At 37.8% G+C, this 15,150-nt stretch overlaps 1 protein-coding gene across 44 annotated transcripts in view; it reads right to left on the reverse strand.

The window, feature by feature from the left end:
* RIMS2 (regulating synaptic membrane exocytosis 2) overlaps positions 1-15,150 on the reverse strand; it is a 578,477-nt gene that overhangs the window by 23,168 nt on the left and 540,159 nt on the right. Inside the window, exon 1 of one of the 44 annotated variants that reach the window (XM_036876407.2) lies at positions 6,070-6,327. The exons of the other annotated variants lie outside the window; for them this stretch is intronic. Coding sequence (XP_036732302.1) covers positions 6,070-6,211 — 142 coding nt within the window. The 5' untranslated portion in view covers positions 6,212-6,327. Of the gene's footprint in view, positions 1-6,069; positions 6,328-15,150 lie in introns of those variants that run through there. 44 annotated transcript variants of the gene reach the window in all.

Genomic DNA, 15,150 nt, shown 5'->3' on the forward strand with positions numbered 1-15,150 from the left:
ACCAGATTGTGAAAGACTTTGAATGTCAGGCTAAAGGCTTTATTTATTAGGAGATGGGAATTTACAGAAGTTTTTAGAGGAAGAGTAGTGTCAAGATCAAGATGATGTTTAAGAGAAATGAGACAGGGTCAATGAGGTTGGACTGGAGTGGGGAGAAGTAGAGAATAGGTTGAGAGACTCTGATGATTTCAAAGATGAGCTAACGTGGTGCCAGTGAGAAGGGAAAGGAGGAAAGAGAACAGAAAAGTTGGGAAGGAAGCATTTCCTCAGCAGAAGTTGCCAACTGGTGGCACGTGTTTGGGCCACATTTGGTCAATAGGTATGTTTTGTTTGGCCCAAATAATAATGTTTACACTTTCTCATTTAGGTGTCAACATTTAAAAGTTTAAAGGTTTTAAGTAAAATTTATAGCTTTTCTCTCAGGGAAAAAAAGAAGAGTAAATTTGCCAGCTCTAGGCTGATATTCAATTTGGCATCAACTGCCCAGAACTGAGTATTACCATTACTTTTGGATGGATAAGCTTTCTCCAGCTTTTCAGAGTCCTTGCTTTACCCTTTTGTTTTACATCTAGGCTGCTTCACTGATTATGTTACCTTCCTGGTCCCTGATTCACAAGGATAATAAAGGAACAACTGATCGCTGAAATAGCTAAAATACATGGTCCTTTCATTTTAGTCTCATTAGGCAAAATCTAAATTGTAAGAAATACTATTTCATAACTAGAATTTATACTAGCATTATTATGTTAGCTTTTTCTTTAATTGTTCAATTATATATACATCGCACTAGGTAAATCCCCCTCCTCTCCTATCAAACACCATTACAATATGAGATAAGATACATATATAGAATGGTCTTGTCTGGTCAATGATAAGGGCCCACTTAGGAACATCATAGATTTACGGCAAACCAGAGACCTTGGCAGCAACGGGATGCCACCATTACGGCTCTGTAGTGGGTTTCCTTTGGGCATCATTCTGTACGAGATGTCGCCACGGAATAGTTCATCCCCATTTCTAGTTTTGAATTTAGTGAATCTGCTGAAGGATGAAAACAAAGTGGGGTTTACTTGACTTTTGTATGAAAGTTCTAAATTACTTTAAGGGTATGGTTTGGACAGTTAACAGTGAAAGATTCTGAATCTCAGATTAAAAAGGTAATATGTGATGAGCACTCTGAATAGAACTGTTCTTTATTTTTTGGAATTCTAAAATCTTTCATTTTATCTTATCTGCCTAGAATGTAAATCTAACATAAAAATATTGTGCTATTATTGAATATGGTATGGACTTATTTATGAAATGATTTATTATACATAATCAACAATAATCTAGGAAAAATAATATTCCAAGAGATAGATATTTAGACTATAACTATCTATGTCTTGCCCCCAATATTGGCATTGTGAAGATGTGCAAAAACTAAGATCACTGAATTTTAAAAAGTCTAGATCACATATTATAATTTAAAAACAGGATAAATGGGTAGCAGTTATACTGATATTCAGCTTGAAAAGAATTGTAAAACTATATACTGTCATTATTGATACTTACTGAATACCTACTGTGCTAGGCATGATATCTGTACTTAGGAGGATTACATTTAAGTCCATGGAGAATTTTTTATTCCAATGGAGTGTTAAGCTCCATTTTCATCAAACTGGACTGCTTATTAAGAATTAAGTGTGTTATGTACCATATACAAAGATAAGACCAAGATAATGTCTTTTATACTCTTCTTATGGATTCCATGGACTAGTGGGGGAGAATTAAATAGGTCTATTATGATCTCTTTAGTTTCCTTTATATTCATTCTTCATAGCTTCTCTATCACATGCAAAGAAACTTTTCTCAGTTATTCTGGTGATTTTTAAACTATTCCTGTTTCTTAGACAGTTTCTATAATTTAATTTCAAGTTAGTAGCATATAAAATAAGTTAAATTAATTCATTTATTCAGTTAGATAGCATTAAGTTGATAGGATCTCTTCTGTATGATTACCAAGCCATATTTTAACCAAAGAAGGCAGGCCATGAAAATCAAGCAAATCAAATTTATCGCATATTATATGTGCATAACTGAACAAAACCACGAGCCCAGAACCACTGACATTATGATGTACTCTGAAAGCCTGATCTACCAAGTATTAGGAAATGTACCATTTTTCTATGTTATATGACCATAAATATTTACCCTGGGATCAATGGGTGGGAAGTTACAGGGTTGCTTCTCCTACTAAAAATGGCAACTTTTCCTTGAAGTGGTTCCTTCTTTCTTAGAATTATCTACAATGTTAAAAAATTCTACATACAGTAATACTCTACCTGAGGGAGGGAAACACAATGTTGGGGCCAACCACTCCGTATAGTGAAGCTAATACTTATCTCATTGGGGTCAATAAACATTATTTTAAACTGTTAAATAACATATAAGGTACTATTATTATTACTTTTTCTTTAAAAAACTACTCAGATTTGGAGAAGAGTGATATGAAATATATCCAAGGAGGCAAAAAAAAACAAAATAAAATAAAAAAGAACTGCAAGCATATCAAAAAGATGCTGCAAAGACCAGCCAACAATCTTATCTTGCTGATGGGAATGACCCTTTCATTGTCACTGAAGGCAGCCCTATTGAGATTTACAATCCACGGCCAACTTGTTGAACTTCTCTAAGTCTCAGTTTTCACTTGTGAAAAATGATGAGAATAGTAACTTCCTTGAAGAATTATCATGAAAGAGATGTGGCACATAGAAGGTGCTCAATAAACAGTAGCTATTATTATTGTGTTTGGTTTTCAAGACCATAGCATATTACAAAAACTGTTGTGTAATAATGAAGAAACAATATACACAGGATTTAGGATCGTAAACTCCAGAGCCAGATTGGAGGTTCAGATCCTGGCTCCACGCCTCGCTAGCTGTGGGCTCCAGGCAGAATGTTTGCAGAGGTGTGCAGGAGGCGTGTGAGAAACAGAGAGCTGTCACTGGCGCCAGATACAGGTTGACCCTCACTTTCTCAGGACGTCCTTGTCTAATCCCTAAATTAGCTTTCCTTATAATCTATTATTGCACTCTGTACTTCACTTTCCTAAAACCTGTCACAGCTTTAATTACATAACTACTCTTATTAATATCGATCTCCATTAGACTGTAAGCTCTAAGAGGATAGAAGCATATCCGTCTAATTCAGGGACTGCCATAGCTACTAACACATGCAATAGCCTCAGTAAATATTTTGAAAGAACAAAGAAATGAAACGAATATGGCCTCTCAATAAACTTTTTGGCACTTCTTGTGTAGAATGGTAATGTCTGGGTATGCTGTACAAGAATAAAATGAGGACATGGAACTGGAAGACAGAGTACATTTGAGATTACTAGCTATTGCATTATTTCTGAAGAGACAAAAAAAAATACAAATAAAAAACAGCTTTAAAATCAGCCAGCCTTATGAAACTGATCAGTTAATTTAGTCAAATCACTTGATTAGTAGACTACTGTTCTCTTTAGACAAGTTGTTCTCAACCAGTGTGAAATCATCATTTGCAATGCATTTACTTGTCTTTACAAATTAGAATGGATTTCACAGTTATGACTATAATAACATATTCCTGAGTGAGCTCATGAGCATGTGCTACCAACATGCACTTCACATGTCCTGTGTGGGCGTCCTATCAGAAAACAACTGCAGAGAGGCACTGCTCCAGACAGTGATTTCTGACTTTTACAACCCTGCAGAGTATACTGAAATAGCCTAAAAAATGTCAGGACTCAAGGGTGGTTGGAGTATTGCAAAATCAAAGAAAAAATTATGATTTCTTCTCTTGGCTATAAAACAACTGTAACCCAGTGGAAAGACCTTCATTTACAAGGAGTGCCTACTCCCTAGTTACTTGTAGAGAACTATTCTTCATTTTAAAAACGCTGGCTTCCTTATGAATATTTTTTGTCTTGGCAACTCTAGAAGCCATATTATGGGACAGAAATCTGTCCCAATTTCCCATATGTAGATGTATGAATTTCCTTAGGGATTTGTCTGTATTGAGGCAAGGTTAAGTGAATGTACTTTAAAGTTTGAAAAATTTTCATATTTATATAAGCTTTTCTTATTTCAGGAAGGCTTTTAGGATGGTATTTTGTAAATCCAACAATTCTAGTTATGACTTGAGAAGGAATGATCATCATTTATCTGAAGCAAACTTAAGACTGAAGACTTGGTATAAAAATTAAAAGCTGAGAAATTAGTGTATAATCATGAGTTTTATTTAAATGTGTATTTTCAGGCACCCCAGGATATGAGTTCTAGCTTGGCCACTTACTAGGTATGTGATTGTGGCCAAGTGTATTATTAACCTGTCCATTGAATCACCCCTTCCTTTCATCTGGATCTGAAGATTTCACAGGCTGAGATTCCTGTTTCAAAGTTTTGCTCTTGCCTTTCCCTTTAATTTTTGAGTATTTCTGTTCTTGATGCCAAATGCTAATAATAATGCAAATAATAATCTAGTATAGCCTGGAGTTGAGTGTATAGGTTGTATTGCTGGCTGCCTGGGTTCATATGCCAACTATTATCCACTAGCTGGGTGATCTTGGGCAAGTTTCTGAACTTCTCTCTGCCTCAGTTTCCTCATTCGTGAAGTGGGGATAATAAAAGCACTACCTCATAAGGTTGTTGTGGGCCTAAAAGTGTAAAAACGTGCCAAGTTCTTTAAACAGTATCTGATTAATAATAAATACTGAAAGCTTTAGCTTTAATTATGATCATCCATTTACACAATTTGATTTTCCAGTTTCTAGACTTGTTTACATTTCCTGAGACTTTAAACAATAGAAAACAAGTGAATTGTAAATGTACAAACAAGAACAGCAAAGGATTAATATGAAAATTAAGTCATGTTTATATAGGGAAGTATTAAACCTGTATTAATCTATAGCAAACTGATATTGCACCAATAAGCTAGAAGAAATACGGATAGCTTCAATTAGTGAAGACCACTTTGCTTTGAAGACCATTTTCCAGACACTATTCATCCTCCATCTTCTACCTCCCTGGGAAAAGTAGGGAGAAAATTATTTCCACCTGTTCTTAGAGCTGGTTCTTTGTTCTAGATCAGGGCTCACTATAGATTTCCTAAGAGGTCACTGATTGTCACAGAATAAAAGCAAAATAAATATTATATACAGTAACAAAGTTAACATGAGATGCTAATTGATCTACACCAGATACATGTATGAAGATGAACAGTTTGCAACTAACATATCAATACATTAATATTTCAAAATTAATATTTCAAATGTTGGGATGCTGTTGGCTGTCAATTCTTACTTTGACTTACGAATTACATTTTTAGTGTTACTTGTTCAAACTTATAGGAGAGTTCTTCATGAAGAAAATATATGTTGTATTATTCAAAACTTTATGAAGAACTTCAAATGACTTGCTGAAAAGTTAACAATAGTGAGTCCCCTTCCCCGTCTATCTCATCAGCTTAATTGGAATGATCATCATTTATCGCTCAAAGACCGGCGGTCAGATTCACAGTATTGTGCCCTGTGAACAGGGCCAAGTGTCCTCAGCGCAAACCCACCTTTGGTACCGTCACCCTTTGACCTGTCCACTGAATCACCCTTCCCCTCGTCCGGATCTTAGGATTTCAGAGGCTGAGATTCCTGTTTCAAAGTTGTGCTGCGGCCTTTCCCATTAATTTTTGAGTATTTCTGTTCTCGATGCCAAATGCTAATACTGAGACCGCGGGACCGACCGGGGTGCACTGGTGCTACCTCGCCTCCCACCAGCCTACAGCCTCATTTAACTTGCAAGCACTTGGTAATTCAACCTCACTAGGAAGGCCGCTCCCCAAGCCAGCGCATGTGGAGCTCTCCAAGAACCAGGGAACCCAACTTCTGGCTGGGCTGCGCGCTCTGGGGGTCCCTCGCCCCAGCAGTCCCGCGAGCAAAGGCGGGTAGGGGCACCGCTGCCCGCCGAGTTCTCGCGCCCCGCGCCAACCCTCAACCACGGACTTCTCGGAGACGCGAGGGGTGAACAGAAACGCCAGCCAGAGGCTCACCTCCTTCGTCCTCCTCCAGGGAGTTCATGCAGGGGAAGTAGCCGGCCAGCGCCTCGAAGGAGGCGGTGAGGCTGCTCCGGCTCTGAGAGCGCTGCATGGAGCGCCCCGCAGCGCCGGCGCCCCCCAGGCCCTGCCGGCCCATCTTGGACGAAGACCCGCTTTTCCCACGGTACAAGATGCGAGGCGTCTTGGCGGCTGGGGCGCGGCGACCGCAGCGTTTCGGGGGCCGGGATGGCGCCGCGGGTCCCCTGCCTCCCTGCCCCGCTCGGCACCGGCGGCCTGGACCTCCCCTCTGCTGGGGAGCCGCCACGAGGACCGGACGGCAGCGGCGGGCGGAGACGCGGCGGCTCGCAGGGCAAGACGGCGGTGTCGACGGGAGGGAGCGGAGGATCCCGGGGCCGCGGCTGCCGGAGGGCGGCGCGCCCCGCTCGCTGGAGATGCTGCCGCGGCGGCCGCCCCGCCAATCAGCAGCCAGAGGGGGGCGGCGGGCTGGCGGCTCCCGAGCGCGCTCCGCAGGTCGGGGGACTCGGACCCCAGGAGTCGCGCTCTTTGCTCCTCTCCCCGGCGCGGTCAAGGCCCGCGAACGGTGGTTAAGTAGATACAACACGCAGGCCAGCGCAGGTGGGTGACATGTCAGGCACACTTTTGGAGGTCACTTTCCCTTTCCTCAGTTTCACTTACAATTTGTTAACACTCCTCTAGCACAGCAGGACATAATGACATTTTCTCCAAATCATAACACAAAGACTCCCTAATTTTTAACAGGTTCCACGAACGTCTAAAATTAAGCTTTCTTTTACCTCCTTTTTAAATTAAAAATATAAAAAGTCAACAGAGGAGAAAAAAGGTTAAAAAAAATCGAGAGCCTGAAAAAGCACCGACACTGAAAAAGTACTATGCTGTTATCAACTTCGTTTTAACTTCAGGAATTTTTAATGCTTTCTTTGTCCACATGAAATAATCTGCTACCTGTTGCTAAGAATGCAGTGTAAGGCTTTAACATCTAAATGAAAGGTAACACTTTCAACATAAATTTAGAAGCAACACAGACATACCAGCAACAAAACAGCTTATAAGTGAAGTAACATGTCGCATTCTGCAAACTGCAAATCTCTGTCCCAGAATGTAAAGCAACCATATTCTGATTTAATAGCAGTTGGAAGACTACTGCACTTTTTGTACACAACCTCTGTTTCCTATCCAGCGGGATGGGAAGGGACAGTACAATGATTCCAGTCCTAATCATATCACAGCTCAATTGTTGGGTATATATAAAGGGGATTTCAAGAATGTTTCATAAAATGTAAATTACAATCTAAGATTGTTCTTTCATACAATAAATATTTTCTGAGTAGTATATTTGTACAGGTATTTGCTTGATGTACTGGGTGATTCACACACACTCATTCAATTAATATCGATTGAGCTACTAGTATATGCCAGGTACCTTCGTAAACACTTAGGACACAGTCGCGCTCAAAGCAGATAAAAATCCCTGCTCTCATGCTGCATGCAGTTCTAGTCGGGGAAGAGAGACACAATAAATCAGCCAATGATATGTTACAAGTGGGATATGTGCAAGTGTAAAAAAATTAAGGGGTATGGGACAGTCTGCAGTTTTTTTTTAAAAGGGGCTCATTTGACATTTGAACAGAGGTTTGAAGAAGCTGAGGAAGTTAGCCATTCATATATGTGAGGAAGAGAGCTTGAGACAAAGAGAACCTCCAGTGCAAAGGTTCCTGTGTCTATGGCACAGCAAAGAGGGCAGGGTAGCTGGAGTGGAGGCACTGGGTGGGAAGGTAAGGAGGTCAGAGATATAAGAGGCAGAGAAGGGGGCAGATCACACCGGGTCTTCTAGGTTTGTTAATGACACTGGCCATTGGACATTACTTAAAATGCATTCAAGTAATGATCCTCTAAAATCTTTCTGAACACCAGGAAACTTTCAGTACAAATAATAGTGCCATCACATAGTAACAACTTTTAGTTGCTTAGACTTAGGATCATGCAGGTTTCTTGCTTCCGTTTTTTCTGATAGGCTTTTTTTTGTTCTTTCTCAATGTTCCTACAACTCTCTCAGTTTAATTTCCTATTCATTATTCACTTTCCTCAAACATCAGCATTTCAATAGAACATAGATAAAACCAGAAAATTTATGAGCACTTTAAATTCCATATTTTTTTTTCAGGGAATGGAAATGTTTTTATTAAATGAAATTTTCATTCTAAGAATAAGGAGAATTACAGACTTTTAGAAACCGAAAGGATTATTGAAAGTCGTCTATTTATTTTTAACTGTGGGTCACAAATTTTTGGTGAGTCATGAAAACAACTTACTAGGTTTTGATCAGCATTCTAAAAAAAATGAAATAAAATATCAGAGTGTAGCCCACGTAGTTATTGCATCAACTATAGTATTGTTTCATAAATATGTATGCGTGTGTGCACGCACATATGTGCATGTTTGTACTAAGCTATGTTCAAGAGTAAAGTATCAAGAGAAGTGGAAATCTTTGAAAAATAAATTGGCTGGTGTGGAAAAGCTTTACTTTGGCATCTCAGGACATCACAATGATGGTCCCTTGGAAAGGGACTCTCTTGGGTTTCTACTAGTGATTGCATGAGGATAGGAATTAAGAGCTGAATCAGGGGTCACGTCTGGCTTGCTGGGGCCCTGCCTTCTCTGTGTCAATAACCTGGCTTTATGCACCAAGCAAAGGTTGGTCTGGAATAGTCCAGATGCATGGATTTCTAGATGAGCATCATTTCTCTCTTGCAGTTTCAGAAAAGGTTGTCCTGGGAAACTTTTTGGTACTTTTGCCTATAGTTAGGATCTTAGAGATAGAGACAAGTGATAGAAGAATGGCATGGGAAGGAGCTGGGAGAACTAGAGAAGAAGAAAATTATCTTATTTCAGGGAAGAAAGCTTTAAGGGAAAAGAATAATTTTGGCACATAGATAGCAGAGAGACAAACCACAATAATGGTCAGAAATCTCTAGTCTTGAATGATAACTTGTGACATACACTGAATTTACTGAGAAAATTTAGAATTCCACTTTTTTTTGTCCTATGCTCAATGGATTTCCTATGTATAATAAATATTATATAAGTAATATTTCTGGTTTATATATTTTTAACAAGGTGACTTATTAGTTCTTATTCCATTCTGATATAAGTACTACCACCCCCAAAAGAATTTTAAAAATTACATTAAAAAATAAACAACTGGTAAAAGATTGGAATGTCACTCCTCTGTATCAGAATATACATTCAAATGACTTTGGATGTAGCTTTGGGTCCCTCTACAGCTTCATTATATAAAACTAAGTATAATTTCAGAGTCAGCATAATCCAGTATTCGAATTATTTATAACTTTCTTATTCATCCACCAATAACCAGCAAAAAAAGGTGAGTCACAAATAAACACAATAAATTGCCTTGTAAAAACAAAATGTGGCCTTGAAAATAGATTCTACCAATTAATATGAAAATCATCTTTTGAAGAAAAGATACATAGATAGTTTGCATATACTATCATAGCATTCTATTTGATGAATATGGAACATATCATACTAATTATGTCACTTAGTTCTTATATCAATCCTGAGAGTGTCATCATTATTTCTTCTTCATAGAAGAGTTAAGACTCAGTAGTATTAAATTACTTGCTTAATTAGAAAGTGGCAGAGCAGGACTCAAATTCAGATTGTCTGATTTCAGGTTCAGTGCCCTGTATACTATATCACAGGTGTGTCACATCATATATACTTACACAAAAACAGATGATAGATATAATATTTACTGTACAGTAAATTATTTGGTTCAAAATTAAATAAATATTAAAAATAAATCTTTAAGGCCATAATTTAAAAAAATTATATATGGATGTAAATCTGCATTTGCCTTTTTTGTCAGACTATTACATAGCCATATATGCTTTTCAGCTGGTCAATTCTTAACAGGGCTGGAAAGTTACATGTCATTTATATATCAGTTTTGGTAATAGTTTCTCAAAAAGAAAAAACCACCAAAATTTTAAAGTATATTAATTTATTCCTGAAATAGAGGCTTGGTCACTTAAGTGGATACAGAAAAACGTTGTATTTAAATGGTGGCTAGACCTCAGATCAGTTCAATCAGGAACACAGTTGTATCTGGCCCTTTTCTATGCTAAAGATGATGTGGGTTAGGAGGATAAGAATGCAAACTACTAACAAAGTGAAGGGAAGAGGAGAAAAGTTACTCTGGGAAGTATATATATCTACAAGTACAAAAAGTATATATATATTTCTGTAACAAAATATCTTTGCATTTATGTAATGGGAAATAAAATCCATGTACTCAACATTTTTGCACTGACTTCAAATTGCTTAAAGTATTTAAAAGTTTTGGGCAATTACTCTTGACCTGAATATGAACTCCAAAATACAATATTTGTTCCCATCCCCAGCTTAATGCCAATATGGTACAAATAAATTGTAAGCTTTTGTGACTTCACTTTTCAGAAGTATTTTTTTGTGTTTGATCAGCAGATTTTGAAAGCAAATAGCAGATGTTACACTTTAGCAGCTGGTCAATGCAAAATCTGCACAAAGGTTAGAGAAGTCAAAAAATGTTTAGGATATGATAAGATGAAAAAGGAAGATTAAAATGATCAGCATTTTCATTATTTCTGTAATGAGATTCATGATAAATTTGTCTTTATGTTATGACAGAAAATGTACACAGAAGTAAGCAAATTAATTTATTGATTAGGCTAAAAAATAGTGCTGATTTGATTGAGAAATGAAGGGTAAAAACTAAAGATCAAAGTCATAAGTTGTAAAAGCAGAATAGCTAGGCAATACAGGGAGAAACCAAATATTTGGAGTCTAATATTAATTATGACCCCTTATATTTAATAATAATATGATGGTAATAGCTAATGTTATGTTCTTCATATACATTACTTCATTTAGCCTTCAAAAAAAAAACCTCTATAAAGTAGCTACTCTCATTATTCTCATTTTACAGACAATAAAAGTGAGGCATACTCATTCAGTAAATATACGTTGAATACCTACCACATGCCAGGGACTATTCTAGTCACTAGGCTACAGCAGTGAACAAAAATATACAAAGATCTCATGGAGCTCATACTCTGGTGGAATAGTCTAGCACATGTCCCTCTTACTATATGCCAGGCCTTTTCCTGAACTTTACAAACAAGCACATCAACTCATTTAATAAACACACAACCCTATGAGGGAGATATTATTATTAATATCCTCATTTTATAAATGAGAAAACTGAGGAATAATGAGGGTAAGTCCAAGGTCACATAGGTTACCAAGAAACCAAAATTTAAGCCTGATATACAATGTTATAATTTGTCTGATATACAATGTTATAATTTGTCCAGTGTCATAAGTAGCAACAAGTAGCAACCCAGAATGTGAATCAGGTCCTCTGATTCTGTCATCAATACTCTGAACTGCAGTATAACACTGCATAAGCCCTTTGATGTCCTCTCACTGCAATTACAGTACAATACAAACATACAGCATGGCTTACAAGGACCTGCATGTCTCTCCTGCCTTATCACAAGCCACACTTGCCACTGATCACCAGGCTAAGACCACATGGGTCCACCCCTCAAACAGGCCAAATTCTTTTCTGCTTCATGGCCTTTTGTCATAGCTGACTTCTCATTTCTTAGGACTCAGCCTAAAAGACCTTTCTGCTCATCCAGTCCAAAGTAGGAGGTCATTTTTATTCTCTAGCATGGTATCCTTGTCTTTTTCTTCATAATATTGTTTCCAAGTATATCTATTTGTTTATATTTTATTCTCTCCCCAACCCTACTTAACTGATCATCTGTTAAAAAAAAAAATCTGTTTTATTCACTAATGCACACTTTCCCTACTCAGTGCCTAATGCTTAGGAGACATGTAATCTTGTTGAGTTAATGTAATAAAATAGAATTTCACTGTGAGCTTCCAGTTTTGAACTAGCTTGAAATCTAGTTCCTCATTTTATATTGTGTGATGTTGAACATCCAGAGGAAACATTTCTTGAGTCCTAAAGCCTATAATGGAAGTTTTATTTCAACAGACCTGCGATTGCTAAGTCAGTCAATTTACTCCTAATCCAAAGAAGCTCTATGTCAGAGCTGCATTTTGTCCATACCTAATTGAACTGCGCTTCTTTCATGTTAGTAAAATATCAGAACATATTGCTTCAGGTTGTACCAATTGTCACTGGCCTTGAAATGCCAATTTTAGTGAAAGGAGTAGAACTTAGAGTAGAAAAAGAAAGGGGAAGCAGCCTGCCACTCTGGAAAGGCCAGATGGAAAGGCTCTGTGTGCTGCATCTCCATAATGCAAAAGTCCATGGGCAAATATGAGCATTCTGAATTTTATGGGAGGAATCTAGTGACATTAAAGAAAATAAGAGGTACATATATGTGGGGAGCAGGAGAGGAATAAATCCTTTGCATAAATGTCTTTTTCAATTTAAAAGAATCTCCTTTAATTTTCTTCTAGAACTCAAACTTCAGGACCTTCATACCAACCACAAGCCCAGTAAAATTCCATGATACAGTTGAAGTGATAGGTACAGTTTAACATTCTATGCAGTGCAGAATTTCTATCAGAAGTCTCAAAGACTTCCAATGATGGAGAATTGCAGTGTTAGTTATTAAATAATTATTCCTATGATGTCAAAAACAGCCTTCCAAAATTAGTTCTATTTGTGCTTTCTGTAATGGTACAGAAAAAGTCCTCTTCCATAGGGTAGTCTTGGAATATATAAAACAAAGATAATACTTTCTTCCACAACTTTCTGTTTCCCCTCTCTCTTTTGTTCCTTGTGCCTCTACCTGTATTAAAAGTATGGGTTATTTGGACTTTTAGTCTTTCTGGTATTATACTTGGAGGTCTACACCACTTCATTTTATAATTTATTAGCATCTTTCTTTGTATTCCCTCTACTTCTCCTCCATTCTTAGGTCTTTTAAAATATGTAGTAATCAGAAGCTCCTCGCTTAGCCTACAATGGTTTCTTATTGTTCTCCCCTCTCACTTTTTAAAGCTTAGAATCAAGTCAGTTTTTAGTCTACTGTCATCATTATATATTTAAGCCTCTTCTGCTTCCTTTAAGTGTAATTATTCAGCCAAAATAGTATAATTATAATTTCAATATATTCTCAGTTTGTGCCTTTCAGGTATTCAGGCAAAAAGTTTAATTCTTCTTCTATGAGATAGCCTTTCAGATATTTCATTTATTTAACAAACACTTTTACATGCCTATAACTCTAAGTACCTCAGATGTATTAGTACACAAATCAAAGGTCGTTGTGCCCTTGAGGTTCAAGTTCTAGCAGGAGGAGACAGTCAGCAAACAACAAACATAAGAAATGAGTACATTATGAAGGAAGTTAAAAGATGGCCAGTGTTATGGAAAGAGTACAGGACAGTAAGGGAGTTCAGGAGGGGAATCACAAGTGGTGGGAGAGGACAGTTCAGAGTGGTGCTCAGCAAGATGGTGTTAAGTTTGAGCAAAGTCTTGGGGATAGTTCACTTGTCCCTCTTGCCCCTGCCTCCCCTTCCTTTTCAGGTTTTCCTTGTTTACTACCCCATAGGACTTCTCCTGTGGTATTCAGCTTCTGTTATTTACTCTAACAAATCACTGAGCACCTTTCTCAATTGCGATTTTTCTTATGTCATATTGATACCCACCACACAAAGTATTCTTCTATTTAAAATAGATCTTTTTCTCCTTATTTCTCATATTTCAGTTTAAAGAGAACTATGTAAAGGTCAGTCAATTCCCACCAAACATATTTCCCCAGATCTCATGAAATGTACTATATCTGTGGCCAGGAATTCTTCATAGCAGTATCATAATTCAGTGATTACTTAACACAACATTCACTTGTTGGAAGAGGGCTTTAAAACTAACACTTACCTCGCTAAAGAACCTGTGACTCATTTACGCAGTGAGCTGCTCTTACTGATGGGAATGCACGTCATTCCCAAGATGAAAAAGTGGGAGCAGGCCCAGAACTTCAGGACCACAATACAGGCAGCCAAATATTACTTGTCATTATTTAACCATCTAATAATACTATTATTATATTATTATTTGATTCCATCTACATAGCCATTAGAGATACATTAGAATGGATTTTGTAATTAAAAATTTTATTTGGCCTCAATAAAATATGCCAGTTCCTATTGGCTCAATAAAATATGCCAGTTCCTATTGGCTAGCTCTGCAGCTGGACACAGAATGGTTATCCATGAGGGAAGGATGAGCTGGGTCTAGCAGAAATGGTCAGACAGGCCCAGCTCTTCCTCTTCAAACAGAAGCGACTATGCAAAACAGAGCCTCCATCTCCTCTTTTTGGTCTTTGGTAGACATTTCAAGTCTTATGTGTCAAAAGAAGTCTGTTTTTTTATTCTGGGACTAACTAGGTATCTCTTTAACAGATGTGTGATTTTAGCAAGTCATTTAATCTCTCAGTCCCTTGACTTCTTTCCTAAAAAGAGGTCACATAACATTTCTATACTGTTTATACAGGTCACTGAGCTCCCTTCCAGCTTTACTAGTTTGCAGTTTTAAACTTTCTGCTTTGCTCCATACAGCGCTGACAGTCCCCACTCTCCATCCCCGTGAAGGGGCAGGAATACATGTAACTGGAAGCTAGGCCTCATTACTCCTTGCGGTGCCCTCCAAATGGCCTGGTCAGATGTTTACTCAAACTTACTTAGGAGACCTGAAGATACAGTGATCAATGGTGTGAGCTTGAATTAGACAGGCTTGAATATATATCCCCGCCCTTCTGCCTCCTAGCTGTACGACCTTGGGTGAATTAAACTCTCTGTATCTCAGTTTTCTCACTTGTAAATGGCAGCTAATAATAGTAATGACCTTACAGGTTGTTGTGAGAATTGCCTCATTTCAGAGTGAAATGAAGATCAGAAATGCCAAACCATCACTCCTTGTCATCCATTCTGCAATTAAGACTCCTGCTCCGGAAGTATTGCTCATCTTAGGCTGGTTTCAGGATGAAAATAAACTGGGGGAATGAATTCACC

This window comes from Manis pentadactyla, chromosome 3 (assembly GCF_030020395.1).
Source record: "Manis pentadactyla isolate mManPen7 chromosome 3, mManPen7.hap1, whole genome shotgun sequence".
NCBI lineage: Eukaryota > Metazoa > Chordata > Mammalia > Pholidota > Manidae > Manis > Manis pentadactyla.